Source organism: Lactuca virosa, chromosome 7 (assembly GCF_052849685.1).
Source record: "Lactuca virosa cultivar CGN04683 chromosome 7, Lactuca_virosa_CGN04683_v6, whole genome shotgun sequence".
NCBI classification, from domain to species: Eukaryota; Viridiplantae; Streptophyta; class Magnoliopsida; order Asterales; family Asteraceae; genus Lactuca; species Lactuca virosa.
Window position 1 is genome coordinate 63,816,593 of NC_136432.1, and position 16,357 is coordinate 63,832,949.

The 16,357-nt window shown below is 34.8% G+C and overlaps 1 protein-coding gene across 1 annotated transcript; it reads right to left on the bottom strand.

Moving 5' to 3' along the window:
- Positions 1-10,230: 10,230 nt before the first annotated feature.
- Positions 10,231-13,352, bottom strand: LOC145126721 (uncharacterized). The gene is made up of 5 exons (XM_079062031.1): positions 13,101-13,352; positions 11,982-13,037; positions 11,090-11,489; positions 11,007-11,010; positions 10,231-10,915 (listed from the first exon to the last, which is right to left on the bottom strand). The coding sequence occupies exons 1-5, from the start codon at positions 13,350-13,352 to the stop codon at positions 10,231-10,233; spliced, it is 2,397 nt and encodes a 798-aa protein (XP_078918157.1).
- Between the last annotated feature and the right edge of the window lie 3,005 nt (positions 13,353-16,357).

Genomic DNA, 16,357 nt, shown 5'->3' on the forward strand with positions numbered 1-16,357 from the left:
TCTTTGGATGCTCGTATCGGGTTAGACCTGAACAACGATGAAGAAATTGAACTCGAAGAAATAATGTGCCCAATAGGTAGGGATACAACGAAAAAGAAATCATCTTCGTCAAATGCATCGGGATTAAGCGGAGAAAAAACTAAAGATGCCAGTTAACTTCAAACAATAGAAATTTAATTTTTAACGAGCGATTGCAATTTGAGGAATATAGATTGGCAAAGAAAAAAATCATGCGAAGAAAAAAGCAAAACTCATGCGAAGATAAACAAAAAACTAGCGAGTTAAAAAAAAGTCTCAAATATATGAATTTTTTTGATACAAAACATCAACCATCTTTCTGGAGAATAACTCGATATTATTTTATGGATGAAAGCCGAAATCAGAAAAAAAAAAAAAAAAAGTTATATTAACTATGCTTTTTTTAAGTATTGTTATGTTTTAGTGTCATTTTACTTTCTATGTAATGTTTTTAACTATTTCGAGTTAATGAAGTTTATCATATTATCAAATTATAATTGTATTTGAACTATAACGTAATAATGTTGGTTGTAGCAACGCCTCCTTTAATGAAAGTATGAAAGTAATGATTCTTAAATAAGACCCTTCAAAATAGAGACGACAAACTTAAATGCAAATAATAAAGTTAGTAATCTACCCATGTGATGCTCATCTACTTTTGTGTCTACATGAGACCACAAGAACATAATGGGACAGACCACAAGAACATCATGGGACATTATGCCACAATCCAAATTTCAACATATGAAAACGAAAAAAAAGAAAAAAGGATGTGTGTTGGTCCATAAGACCCACAAACAAGAACAACAAATAATTTTAAGGGAGACTAACATAAAAGCTATTATAGTTTGACTAATATTAAGTCTAATCATTGTATTTTTGTTCTATAGCAAATCATTTATAAAGTTAAACAATCTCAATGTAAAAATTATCACATGCTGCTTGTTTTTTTCCCTAAAAACACTATTTTTTCCAAATAATTCAATCACGATCATTATCAATTTTTATTTTTATTTTCAAAGCACCTCGACCGTAGCATATTACCTTTGATCTTTAATCTCCATAAACATTTCGTAAGTAAGGCTAAGTTGCACAATCTAAGACTTACAACCCCAAGGTCACCATATTTTGTAGGCCTCATAATTATTGTTTTGCCATGCAACCCGACACATCTATTTTCTATTCTCATCCCCACATACCCTAAAGAAATCTTCTTCTTAAACCTTCAAGAACATCAATGATCTTTGTTGGGGCTTTTGAAGAGTGAAAAATAATATAATGGAAAGGCTACCCAACACCAATTTAACTAAAGTTAACCTTCCACCAAATGATCCAATTACTCAACCTTTGTCTTGAATTTATACACAATCGACTCCCAATTCTTAGCAAGTTTCATTTTTGAGCCAATAGGTAAGCCAAAACAAATAAAAGGGAAAGATGCATGTTCACATTTTAGAAAACTTGCAAGTCTAGTAATTTCCCCATTATCATAATCCTAAATCATAGAAGGTATAGTATGATAATTTTTACCTATTTCTTTCTTTTATATTCATATTTGGTAGTGTCAAATTAATTTATATATATGTTGCAGGAGAACATACTAAGAATAAAATAAACACATGAACACAATTACGAGTATTTTTATATGTAAGGGAGATTTTGGAGCATCGGGTTTCAACCTAACATTTTTTTATTGGTTCCTCATCACGTACAAAGTGTCTCAAGTCCATTACCATCTTCAATTTATAACTTATGTGTTCTCATCCAATTTACAACTTCTATGTTGTCATATAGGCAATCGACATCGGTGCATCTAATGACAAGTAGCTTCCTGCTATTTTACCTAATTATATATACTTCCATTTATTTGTTTATTATAGCATCATACTTCTATTTGTTCGTACTACAACATTGCACTTCCAAATTATTTTTCTTATTATGACCTTGTACTTTGAAAATTCCATATCCACCCAATCATAACATTACACTTTCAACTTATTTTTCTTATTAGGAGAATGTACTTTGAAAGATCTACTAATTAGAAAAGTGGAAAATCTTTGTATTTGGAATTTTGGATGACATTGCCATAATTGGGTTGATCTTTCAACAAAAGAATTTTGTAATTGTAAAAAATATAAGTATGATGCTATAATAAACAATAAATAAAAGTATGTTGCTCTTTCTTGCATTTTAGCCATTTCTTGTTCTTGTAGGGAGAAGCTTAAGGCCTTACTTCTTCATACAACGAAAAGTTGTTTAGTATCAGAAGGTGCCATAGCACATGATTTCAATTAGACATCATCTTTTTAGCATATTTACGAGGATTATCTAATTAGTTAATTTTTCGTGTCTTGATAATCTATTTTGGCTTATGGTATCTAACTGTTTAGGAATCAAATAAGCTGTTTTAGATAATAGATAGCAGACTCAACAATCATCTTCACCTCTATGCTTACTACTTGGGCGTGCCATTTCTAATTGAGAAAACATAACAACTTTGAATACTTGTTGACGAAATGATTATGGTTCTTGTAAATGATATATTAGTGGTAGCTTGTAGTAAATTACTTACCAACCCATAAAATATATTCTTAACTTTTAATTTTAAGCATAGTACTCACTAATTTACTTTCATATGGAGCGAGTAACATGACAATATAAATTATATAGAACCCATATACTCTCTCGACCTCACTAAAAGGAATATCAAAATAGGTTAATCTTTTAACTTCAGTTTAAGTACAGAATAAAAATAAACAAATATATTCTAAGATGTAGTACATATAGAATGAGCCCCATGTGAGATGAAGCAAAAGAGAAACTCAAAATACTTGGTGATGATGTTGTTTACACTGAGCCAACTTGATGTGAAAAATGTCAAGGGGTGTTGTTATCATTTTATTTGAAACCATATTTTAGGGTGAAGAAATATGTTTAGTTTTTCACACACAACTCGCTCGCAGTTAGAGATCATTGATTGCTGTAATTTTAATAGATATCATTCAAAATAGTTATAATTTTATACATCAGTTTAGTGTAAAATTAATTATGTTTTAGTTAATGTCAATGATAATTTAAATAACATGAATTTTTCAAAATTTAAACTCTATAAGTGCAAAAAAAATAATGATTTTTTTTCGCTTAATTACTGTTAAATAAGTCAAAGAGAATAAAATTTTCCATCTAGACATATAATTATAACTTTTAAAATTAGTTAACAATAATAATAAATAGTAATAAAATGTTTTATAATGAATAATAATAAGTAGTTTTAAAACTTTCTACATAGTTGGTTTTTGATAACCTTTTAATAATATTAAATGATATTAAAATTATTATTTTTGCTGGAACGACGGATGTATTATAAAAAAACTAGCAAGAAGCTAGAAATAACCTACTACAACAAAGTAGAAGCTAAAGCAGGTTTGTAAAGCAAGACACTCCAACCAATCTTAGCTTTACTACACCTATTAAAAATCCAAAAATACGTCATATCTATATCTATGACATTATAAAAAATAAGAGATTTCCTTGATAAAACCTTTACAAAAATAGTGGAATTTCGAAAATTCCAAAGACACAAAAAACAAGTTAAAACCACTGCATCAAAAGCCTTTCGTTGACCTCCCCTCAACGAAACAACGTCTGACCAAGAAAGTAAGGATTGAACAGAAATCTGATCAGGAAGATGCACATCCCACCAAATAGCAATATGGGACCACAGATCAAGCAACTCACTACAACCAACAAAGAGATGATATATTGTCTCCACAACAGTATGACATATTGGGCAGATATTCGACTCCACCTCAATACCTATATACGATAATCTCTCTCGAGTGGGAACACTCTGCAAAAGACAGCCTCTAAATAAGATGTAACGCCCCATTTCTGGTATGTGATTTAATTAAAGTAATTTTCATTTCTTAAAGGGGTACTCGACGAGTCTGTAGCCCGACTCGTCGAGTAGAGACGGGATTTGCACGCGGTTTAAGTTGGCAACTTGACGAGTCCATATCCTCGGACTCGGCGAGTCTGCCAGTCTGGATGAAACCCTAATTTCAAGGGTTTGCACTCTATTTAAACGTTATTATGCGCCCCAAACCAGCCTCCATCACCCTCAGAACGTCCCTTACTAAACCCTAGCCTTCCTTTAAGCATTCTTGGGATATTTCTCATTTTGTGGAGGATTTTGGTGCATTTTGAAGTTAGAAGAAGAAGGGAGAAGAGGAGTTCTCAAGAGAAGCAAAGAAGATCTGAGTTTATTGTGTCATTCCAGCTTCCATTAAGGTATAAAGCTTGAATCTTGGCTTGTCATCATGTAGATCTCCTTAAAAGCTTGCTAGTGTGGTTTTTGAGCCTTTTCTAGACTTTGAGGTCGATTTTTGAGTAGTTAAGTCGAATGGGTTTCAGATCTAAGCATTTCAGGACTCCTTAAGCTCAAGGTTGCCACCTTTATTGAGCTAAGCTCCCATTCCAAACCTAGATCTCCTCTTTTAACTCCTTTTTGGGCATTTTAGCTTATCTTGAGCATGCATGAACGTAAAGTTAGATACTTTACGTGTGAAATCAGTCCTAGGAACCTAGATCTACGAATTGGATGCATTGGAATCGAGAGAAATCGACTGTATAGTAATGGCATGCTTGGGACTCGGCGAGTTGTCCTTCAGACTCGACGAGTCGAGTCGCGAGTCCCCGATATTTCCCCTTTGAGAGTTTGCGAGTGGAATCAGTGAGTGGGAATTGGACTCAGTGAGTTGAGACGTAGATCTAGTAATGAAGGGACTCGGCGAGTCTGCGCCCTGACTCGGCGAGTTGTTCATACAACTCGGTGAGTCAGTTGAAGATGGACTGGTTATTAGCATCGAAGTGGAACTCGTCGAGCCTATGCTAAACTCGACGAGTAGTAGCGGGCAGAGAATTAGATATGAGAACAGGGACTCGACGAGTTGGCGGCCCAACTCGGCGAGTCCGGTCAACTGGAAAGTGGACTTTGACCAGGAAGTTGACTTGGACCAGGGGTAAAATAGTCATTTTACCCTGAGATTAGTTATCAGTATCTGATTTAGTGTTTATGGGATTTGTAGCCGGGGAGTTCCGAAGCAGCAGTCAGACAGTTCCAGATTTAGCACCTCAGCAGCCAGCGTTACGAGGTGAGTTTCCTTCCAGTAGGAACGGGTCTACAGCCACAATGCTGGCCCATTTAGTTAGCAGTAGTTTCGGGCTTCGGTATGATGCAGTAGTTCATTGTGCTTGATGTCTTTGTGATTCGAGCATGTCTTTGTGTTATGTGTTCCGGACTTTGGTCTGATGCAGTATGCAGTATATGTGTTTATGCGAGTAGTTATGATTATGCTATGCTATGTTCAGTCAGTTCCGGACTTCGGTCCGATGCAAAGGGCAAGCCCCTGGTTAGTTCAGGACTTCGGTCCGATGCAGTTTCCGGACTTCGGTCTGATGCAGAGGGCAAGGCCATGGTTAGTTCCGGACTTCGGTCCGATGCAGTTTCTGGACTTTGGTCCGATGCAGTGGGCAAGGCCCAGTAGTTGCTTTATATGTTATTGTATGGTATGTGGTAGTTTGGGGGAGCTCACTAAGCTTTGTGCTTACAGTTTCAGTTTTTTGGTTTCAGGTACTTCCGCTAGTAAGGGGAAGAGCTCGGGATGATGGCATGCACACACCACAGCTTCAGTTTATCCTGGGAGTTTTATTCAGATATTTTGATATGTTTTGACATCAGTTGATTTGAGAAACTTATTATGACATTTTGAGACACATGATCCATGGATTTATCTTTTAATATTTGATGTGATGATTTAGTAAAGTTTTCAAACGAAAATTTTTGGGTTGTATTTTTGGGATGTTACATAAGAATATTGAGTTTAATAGGAACCCAATTATTCGATCTGGTCTCGATACCACCTGCTAAAAGGAAACTACTGTCAAGAAAAACGAGGTGAAGAAACAATATAAATGTCCGAAGCATCATAAATCCACCCCAATCTATCTGGTCTAGGCTGCAACTCAAGATTTTACATCAACACCATGAATTCGTCCCACTGAGTCTCAATACCACCCCTAGGTAAACACTTGTAATTATCATCACCCCAGCCGAAACGTACCCGATCTCAGAAACATGCGTGTGATTATCCAGATAAAAATCCTGTGAAACGTCACTGCAAGAAGAATATCTCAATTCCAAACATCCTGCCAAAAAGAAGTAGAAGCCTCATCACCCACCCGAATCGGATAAAGAGAGTGAAAATCAATCCCATAATCACGAAGATGAGCCGGCATCCGGATAATACTATTCTAAGGACCCGTCCGAGATCTCGATGAATTCAAAGCACCACAACCCCCCCCCCCCATCGGTACCATAAATAGCTTTTACAACCCGCACCCAAATTAAAGTTGTAGAATGACAAAATCTCCATCGTCATCGAAAATTCATCTCCTAATTAAAAGAAAACAAACTCCCCTCTCCCAACCCTCCATTGCTTTTAGAAGCCAAAACTTTATCTCACCTGACCTAATGCATGCATCTATCATCTAAATTCGCTCCCCAAAAAAACCTAGCCCTCATGGATTCTAGAACTCTAAGAACCGTAGGAAACATCGACGTCAAATAACTACCTAAAGAACCCAAAACTGACTTAACCAAAGTAACGCGACTATTGAACGGAAGGCATTTAGCCTTCCAACCTACCAATATGCTCCGAAATACATCCACAATAGAAGACCAAGCATTGACCTGAGATATATTTTGACCCACCGAAACACCAAGGTGAGAAAAAAAGAGAGAATCCAAGGCACACCCATATGCTCAACAACAACCACCACCTGTGAATAAGGAACTCCAACCCCAAACAATTTTTTTTATGCAAATTGATTTTAAGACTCAAAGACAAGATGAAGCAGTGAAGAATACGAGCAATATGAATATCATTCTCCAAGTCCCAAGGAGAAAGTAAACAACATCTTCAACATAAAAAAGATGCAATATCTCAATGCCACTTGTAGAAATCCCCATGTAGACATTAGCGAGTTGAGCCCTCACCAAGGCAACATGTAATCCATCCATCCCCGAAATAAAAAGAAACAGAGAAAGAGGATCTCCCTGTCTCAAACCTATATAAATCTAAAATCCCTGTGTAGGGGACCCATTATCCAAAACCGAAGCTCTTGCGGAACGGAGCATCTACAAAATCCAACAACACCACTTCGAACCAAACCTCATAATCAGCATGATTTCAAGAAGGTATTCCCACTAAAGAGAATCATAGGCTCTTTCAAAATCCCCTTTAAAAAAAACAGAGGATTTTTAGAAGCCTTGCACCAAGCTATAACCTCATTAAGAAGGAACGGGTCATCTAAAATATGTTTGCCTTTAATAAAAGTAGATTGCTCCAAACTCACAAAAGAATCAATAACATAAGCTAACCTATTAGCTAAAAGTTTACCAATAATCTTAAATTGGCAACCGATTAGGCTAATAGGCCTAAAATCTCTAACAATCTTCAGGTCTCTGACTTTCGGAATAACTATAAGAAAGAAGCATTTCACCCCATTGGAATAGACGAGTGACTAAAAAAATGCGTGACAAAAGCGACCACAACATCCTCAATAAGATTTCAATAACGCTTAATAAACCCAAAGGAAAAACCATCTGGACTCTGCGCCTTAAACGAACCACAATCCCAAACCGCCTTTTTAATTTTGTCTCTGAAAAAAGGAGCTTGAATAAGTCGGACTTGTGAATCCTATAAAGTAAAGAAATGGCTTCCTTCAGTCTTAAGGCGAGTCCCTCTCTGTTTGGAAAAAGAGTCTAATAATACAGTCGAAATTCTTCTTTGACCAAACTTGGCTCATCAACCCATACTCCATCCCTAAACACACCACGTATAGCCAAATGCCACCTCTTTCTATTAATTGTACCATGGAAGAAACCTGAATTCTCGACACCCTCAATACCCTACCGTATATTTGCCTTCTAATCTAAATCCTAAATCCACTTGAGAAATATGATCTAAATACGTAAGCTTCTTCTGAATCGTAATCCTTTGTTTACGTAGAATAGATGAACCACCATTAGCCATGAGACGAGCATCAATTAACTCAAGAAACTCTTGCAACTCAAGTATATTGGAACCCACCCAACCTCGGCTATTAGCGTTCTAGATTCAAAGATTAGCTTTAAGAAATTACAGTTTTTTCTTAAAAATAACCGACATATTATCACCAACCACCCCCAAAGGTAATTGCGACCAATAATCCCGAACCACATCATCAAAAGCGTCTATATCGAACTATGAATGGAATAAACGAAACGAATATGGAACATAGTCGACTCTATGTTCCAAAAGAAGAATCAGACAGTGATTAGGGGTATTTTTTTTTCAAAACCAAACCAGTAAGATGTGGAAAATCTAAAAAAACTGAATCAACACAAAATCTTCCCAACATCATCATTTCATTCACTATGAAACAAATGGTTTACATCAACAAATACAACTCAAACCTCACTACAGAATCACTCACTCTCACTTTCCTAATCTATTACAGATTACTCAAGAACACGATGTATACACTGAAACCCTAAACTGAAGCGTAGAGAGAATGAACAGTCTCACACACTAAAAATATCTACACTCTAATGAAAAATGAGGCTGAGACTAAGCTTCATATACACCGGGTCATAACTCCATCGGGTATGATCACTAACCCGCGGGAAAACCCATCAACCTGCACAAATATAACATAATACACCCCCACAAATATACAAATATACAATACTTACCCAATAATCTATAATTAATGTTTAGGTTTGTAACAAATATAAAAATAACACTTCTCAACATGCCCCCTATAACTAAACATTAATTTGAGAAAACATGTACTTAACCATCATTTTTAAACACATCAATCATATTAAGCCGACTCATAATATACCCATGCTGAATACTACCAAGAGATTTTGTAAGTATATCTGCATTTTGATTTGAAGACACAATTTTATCCACTTTTAAAATTCCATTTTCAATTTTTTCCCTAACAAAATGAAGATCAACTTCAAAATGCTTTGTTTTTTCATGAAAAACAGGATTTAGAGCTAATTTGATTGCAGACTCATTGTCACAAAAAACATTCACATGTAAGTTTGATTTTATACCCAAATCATAAAGCAACTTTAAAATCCATATTATCTCACAAGTTACACTACCTAAAGCCTTTTATTCAGATTCAGTAGAGGAGTGAGAAACAGTACTCTGTTTCTTGCTCTTCCATGAAACAAGAGATCCTCCTAAGTACACTAGATAACCTGATACAGACCTTCGACTAATCAGACATTTAGCCCAGTCTGCATCAACAAAACCAACCAAAGTAAAAGAACTAGACTTTGTCAAATGAATTTCCATACCTGGACTATTTTTCAAATACCTCAGTAGTCTGAATGCAATATTAACATGAGATTTGTATGGCTTATGCATGTATTGACTCAATTTCCCAATAAGTTTCTGATATTCAGTGATATTGACCAAATAATCAGACTTTTCCAAATCATACTCTCTTTTAATGACCAAATTAGGCTCAAGTGGTGTTTTAACAGGTTTACAAGTAAGCATTCCAAATTCATGAAGTAATTCCATACAATACTTTCTTTGACTAAGACAAATCCCATTCTCAGTTTTTAATACCTCAATACCTAAGAAATATTTCAGATCACCTAAGTCCTTGATTAAAAACTGAGACTTAAGGAAACTCTTAACATTATTCAATTCAATTTCATTATTACCAGTTAAAATAATATCATCCACATAGACAAGGAGAACAACAAATGTATCTTGAAAATTTTTAACAAATAAGGAATAATCATTTATGCTCTGTTTAAACCCAAAACTGGAAAGAGAAGAACATAACTTCTCATTCCACTTTCTTGGAGCTTGTTTAAGTCCATAAAGAGATTTTAATAACCTACAAACTCTGACATCATCCTTAGAATGATAACCTTCAGGTTGACTCATATATACACACTCAGACAAATTTCCATATAAAAACGCATTGTTAATATCCAACTGATAAAGAGGCCAAGAATTATTAACAACCATAGAAATAACAACACGAACTGTTACTATTTTAGCTACATGAGAAAAAAGTCTCTTCATAATCTATACCCTATCTTTGGTTATAACCTTTAGCAACAAGTCTGGCCTTTTATCTTTCTATATCACCATTGGATTTATACTTGATTTTATAAATCCATCTACATCCAATGGCTTTTCTTCCTTTAGGAAGGTTAGTTATTTCCCAGGTATTATTTCTATAGAGAGCCTCCATTTCCTCATTCATGGCCTTGATCCAATTAGGATCCAAGGCAGCATCACTATAGGATTTTGGTTCAACAGTTTTATTTAGACGAGAAACAAAGCAAAAATTATCCTTATTAAGAGTTGAATAGTTAACAGATCTTTCAGTTCCATGTTTATGCTTACCCTCTACAACATAGTCACTAAATTTAACTGGCATGTTAACATTCCGACCAGATCTAGTAACCCTAGTTGACAAACTATCAGAAGGACCAGAATTAAGTGAAACATTTTCCTCAGACAATGCAGAAGAGCTTGGAAGCATCTTACCAGAAGGAGGCACATATGCCTTACCATTCTGGTTGCATACATTATAGGGACAAGTCTCATCCAGGTTATGGTCTGCATTAGCACCATCCAACTGATGGTCACTTATCAAGCTTTCTATGCTAGTGTTATCTAGAACAAAACTAGAGTCAATTGAGTCATCATAGGAAAACAGGTCATTTGAGTCTACTGTGACAACAGATTTATCTGTCAAAGATGGGGTTTTAAGCTTGAAAGGAAACACTGACTCATAAAATTTTACATCCCTGGAAACAAAAACAAAATTGGAATCAAGACTAAGCATGTTGTAGATGAGGATTTAAGCTCGAAAGGAAACACTGACTCATAAAATTTTACATCCCTGGAAACAAAAACAAAATTGGAATCAAGACTAAGCACTTTATAACCCTTTTTATCAGAAGAATAACGAAGAAAAATACATTTATCAGCCCTTTCAGAAAACTTATCTAAATTATTTAACTTGGTGGCAAAACATAAACACCCAAAAACTCTAAGTTTATCAAAAACTGGTGTACTATTATAAACAAGTTCATAGGGAGAAGCACCATTTAAAACAGAAGTAGGAGTCCTATTAATCAGGAAAATAGAGGTTAAGACAGCATCTCCCCAGTACTTGATTGGTATACCAGACTGAAACATTAATGACCTAGCAACATTTAAAATATGTATGTGTTTCCTCTCCACAACACCATTCTGTTGTGGAGTGTGAACACAAGATATTTGATGTAAAATTCCTTTGGACTCAATCAATTGTCTCATCCTACTATTTAAAAATTCAGTACCATTATCAGATCTCACAACCTTGATTTTAACAGAAAACTGATTAAGTAAAATATTAAAGAAAATAAGAACACAATTATAAACTTCATCTTTGGACTTCAACAGATAAACCCAAGTTGCCCTAGTATAGTCATCCACAATTGTCAAAAAAATATCTAAATCCTTCTGTAGTTGTCACTCTATAGGGACCCTATACATCTAAATGAATTAACTCACCAAGTTTAGAAGTAGTATGTTGACTAATGGGAAAGGGTTCTCTGGTCTGTTTAGCTTTATGACAAACATCACATGGTGGAAGATTTTCATTTCCAATTTTTAGTTTGTTCCTTAAGGAACTTAAGGCTTGATCAGAAGGATGACCAAGTCTATTGTGCCAAGTTAGTTTAGACACATAACAAACAGAAGAGGAAATAGAAGAACTAGATATATTACTTGAAGGTACACTGTAATAGAGACCTCCAGACTCTCTACCATTCCCCACCATCACCTTTGATTGTAAATCCTGAATTTTACAATTATGTCTTTGCAAACCTTATGCACAGATAACAAATTAAAATTGAAGTTAGGAACAGCAAAAACATCAAATAGAGTCAAAGAACTAGACAAATTCATATTACCAATTTTATCAATTTTATATGATGTACCATTAAGATGACTGACAAGTAAATCTAACTTAGACACATCCACAATGTCATGAAGTAGTGACTCAGAAGCAATCATGTGCTGATTAGCTCCTAAGTCAACTATCCATTTTTGACTATTAACAGAAGCATTAAAAGCTTTAAACAAACAAGTACCTGCCATATTTGCACTAGCAGAAGCTTCCTTATTGACTTGCCTATCACCAATAAGTTGTAAAAGTTTGACATATTGATCCTTAGTGAGTTGATGAAACTCAGAATCCCCAATGGAGTCAGAAAAATTATTTATGCCAGTACTTCCAGGAGAAGTAGTAGTTGAGTTTGCAGAAAAAAATTTAACAAAATTATTTTGATTATTTGTTTCACTTCTTGACTTAAAATCCTTAGGATATCCAATTAACTTGAAACATTTTTCTATGGTATGACCTTTCACACCACAGTTCTTACATTGAACTATTTGACTCTTATTCTTATTCTTATTATTTCTATTATTAAACCTGCTATTAAAAGCATAAGACTGAGATTTAGTCACAGACTGAGATGACTGGAGAGAAGTCAAAGAACCATTTCTTTGAAGTGACTCTTCTCTTGACACAATAGAGAAAGCAGTTTTTACACTAGGTAAATGGTCCATCAACAAAATATGACTTTTAACTTGACCATATGAATCATCAAGACCAGACAAAAACTGCATAAGTTTCATGAGATTAGAGTGATCCTTCAATTTGATAGAGGCATCACATGTACATTCAGTTAAACTAGTAAGACCATCAAACTCTTTCCATAAGGAATCAAGCTTATTGAAGTAATCAGACAGAGAAATACCATTTTGTTTAAGAGAATTAATCTGCTGATGAATGTTAAAAACAACGGACCCATCAGATTTATTGTAAGTTTCAAAAAGATTTTCCCAAATATCCTCTGCAACTTCAGAATAAGCCTGACTCTGATAAATGGAGTCAGAAATAGAAGATAACAATCAAGAACAAACAACAACATTTGCCCTAACCCATTTAGTTTTCTTAGACTCATCTACATTACTTCTTTTATAATAACCATCAACAAATCCTAATTTGTTTCTTGCCTTAAGAGCCCTAGAAATGGAACTTCTCCATAATCTAAAATTTTCATTACCAGTTAACTTGGTTGTAATAATAGAAGTAACAGCATTATCAGAAGGGTGAATGTAGAGAGGATCATCAAAATTAATTTGATCATCCTTTCCACTTCCACTAGGTGGATCAGTTGAACCACCCACCATAGATGCAAATAGAAACAATCGTGTCACAACTAGGAATTCTAATGCTTTTGTAAACATTAACAATGATAACATTTGTCACTAAAACTTGAAAGTATGCATGATGTTTATTCAATAACACCAGAGTTCCATCAATCACTCTATGCAAACACTTTAAATAGTCAACAAAAGATTGGAAACCCTAAAAATCCCGGTTTAAGTCCAATATGGGCTAGGATTTTCTTATTGGGCCTAATGGGACGATAAGCTTCCAATTTGACTATTTTGGGCTTAGAACTCTTAATTGGGCTCTAATTCAACCCACTTTCATGAGATTTAACATTTTGGGCCATATTGAGCCTAAAATGGAATAAACTACTCCAATAAGCCTTATTGGTCCATGACTAATCTAATTAGCCCTGATGGGCCACAAACCTATTCTATTATGCTAAATGGGCCGTGAACCATCCAAAGAAGCCCAATGGGCCGAAAACCTCCTTTATGAATCTCATAGTTTCGAACTTAGGCTAGAAGTGGGCCAAATTAATCCATGTTTCTTTTACCAAGCCCAACTCGGCCCAACATCAAAAAAAAAAGGAAAAAGAGGATGGTGATAAGGGTTGACTTAGGAGGTGTCACCTCCCTAATGTCCACCATACATCCATGCAAGGCTTACACTTCCCCATGCACCCATCAACTCACATCTCTCTCTTCTTCCCTCTCTTTTCTTCCTTCGGCCGAGAATAAGAAGTAAACACACACACACACATCCATCCAAATCCTCTCCAAACACTCTCAAAGATCATTCTCTTCTTCTTCCAATATCTCAAAATTTTGCTAGAGTTCTAAGGATCTTCATCAAGTATTTCCAATCTTTGGTAAGTTATTATGTAACTCCAATACTTTTGATTCAAATATAGTCTAGAAATCTCTCTTTAAACCACTCTCATTCGTGATTTAAGCTTCAAAAGATCATCTTGGATTCGAAACTCTCTTCAAGAAGTGATCAAGGCCGAAACCTCCATCTTTTCTTCACAAAAACCAAAATAACAAACCCAAGGTGAGTTCATACCCCCTTGTTTTCGGTTTTTACTTGTTTTTTTTGGGGGGGGGGGGGGGAGAATACAAGTACTATGTGTTGATCTATGTGTGTATGTTGTTATATGTGATTTCTTTGGTTTATGTTGTGAAAATATGATGTTATTTGCTAAATCTTGAAATCTGTGGCTAAAGTGTGAAGAATACATAAACAAAGTACATAATAAACAATTTACTTCAAAGATCTAAGGATCTTTAGGCTTAAGAAGTGAAAACAAAGTCAAAGTCCTTTTAAGTGTCATTTTTGCAAAAATAATCAAAGTTTGGATAAAATATGAAATTTTCGGTTTTATAAGGACAAAATGGTATTAATTACATAGAAATATAACTTTTATGAAAATAACACTTTTCTAGGGGTCAAAAACATAAATTTTAGTTTATTGGGCTTTAATTTGGGCCTCGCGAGTTTTTGGGCCCAAAGTTGCGAAAAAATGAGATGTTGAGGGGCTGAATTGGAAAACTTAACAAACTATGACTATAAAACGTGAATAAACTATTTTTAGGGGCTGAAAATGACTTTGATGCAAAAATTGGACTAAAAATGCAAAGTTTTTGATTTTGGGGTCAAAATTGTAAAACTTACGAAATTTGAGCCAAAAGTGTAAACTTTTCAAAGGCTGGAAATGGCAAATACAATAGTTTTGGGCTGAAATTATTATTTAAATAAAGTTTGGGTCTAAAATGTCAAGAAAAACGGTTTAAGGACCAAAAATGTCAATTTTCATAAAAGGTGCTGAAATGGTCAAACTAAATGTTTTTGGGCCAAGTAGACAAATATTAAATTATTGGGCTAAAAATATTAAGTTTATAACGCATGGTTTTAAAATATATATATATATATATATATATATATATATATATATATATATATATATATATATATATATATATATATACGTATAACCAAGCTTCGTTATAAATCAAACGTCAAAACATTTTAACACTTCGAATAAACATCTCACTTACAACAAACAGCTACATTACGAACTTAAGATCAATAAATTATAAATGATTCAATGGTTGGGCTCAAATATCTTATATTCGTGCTATTGGGCCTTTATGGCCCAATATCCTGATTATTGGGCCCAATATAATCACACATGTTTATTGGGCTTCCGGTGACCCAATTACATACCCAGTGGGCCTTTATTAGCTTCAAAATACTATTGGACTTTAATGGTCCACTTGTATTGCTAATAAGACCTTAAACCTTTATAATATGTTTAATGGGCTATAACGTGTCCGTAGCATACTCGACAGTCTGTAATAACATACAAAGTTAGTGGGCCTCCGTAGTTCTCTTCTCTTCGTTTGTTAGGCTTACCTTTATTCAAGTAAACATAAATCGGGTCGTGAAACAATGTTATACAATTTCTTTTGGATTAGTGAGAAATAACGGGCGACACTAATAAGTGTCGGTCGTAGTCTGTAGTTATAATCAAAGTCTCCTGGAGGGAGAGCGAGAGTTTGTGTATAGATCTATACGGGGGTGACTCCCCCACACCTAAGTTGTTCGCTACAGTTAGACTCGGCCAGTCTAGGGTGACAAAAAAATCTTAATTCAATACTGGCATTCACTAGAATGCCAAGACAGGCGAATTAGTCATTATTATGCATGGTTATAACGACTCACATAGAGATTCATTACCATCTAAGTAATCATTGGGAAATCATGTTCATATGCTGTGACGATACAATAATACAAAACTATCATGCTATTTATATCGAAAAACATCGGGTTTTCCGGGGAAACAACATTATTCACTTTTACTTACAACAACTATAATACACGAAATTATTATGAAAAACATTTCACTTTTCCATGTCTTGAAATCATTTACACGTATACTTATGGATCATCACACCTTTTTCGTAAACAATTTCTGTTTCAGAAAATATCGGATTTTCTGGGTTTTACAAACAATACAAAA

Coding starts and splice junctions, on each gene's coding strand:
- LOC145126721 (XM_079062031.1), bottom strand. CDS start 13,352: ATGGTGGGTGGTTCAACTGATCCACCTAGTGGAAGTGGAAAGGATGAT. Junction 13,038..13,100: donor AGTCTAAGAAAACTAAATGG/GTTAGGGCAAAT, acceptor TCCATTTATCAG/AGTCAGGCTTATTCTGAAGT. Junction 11,490..11,981: donor ATTTGTTATCTGTGCATAAG/GTTTGCAAAGAC, acceptor TTACTTAATCAG/TTTTCTGTTAAAATCAAGGT.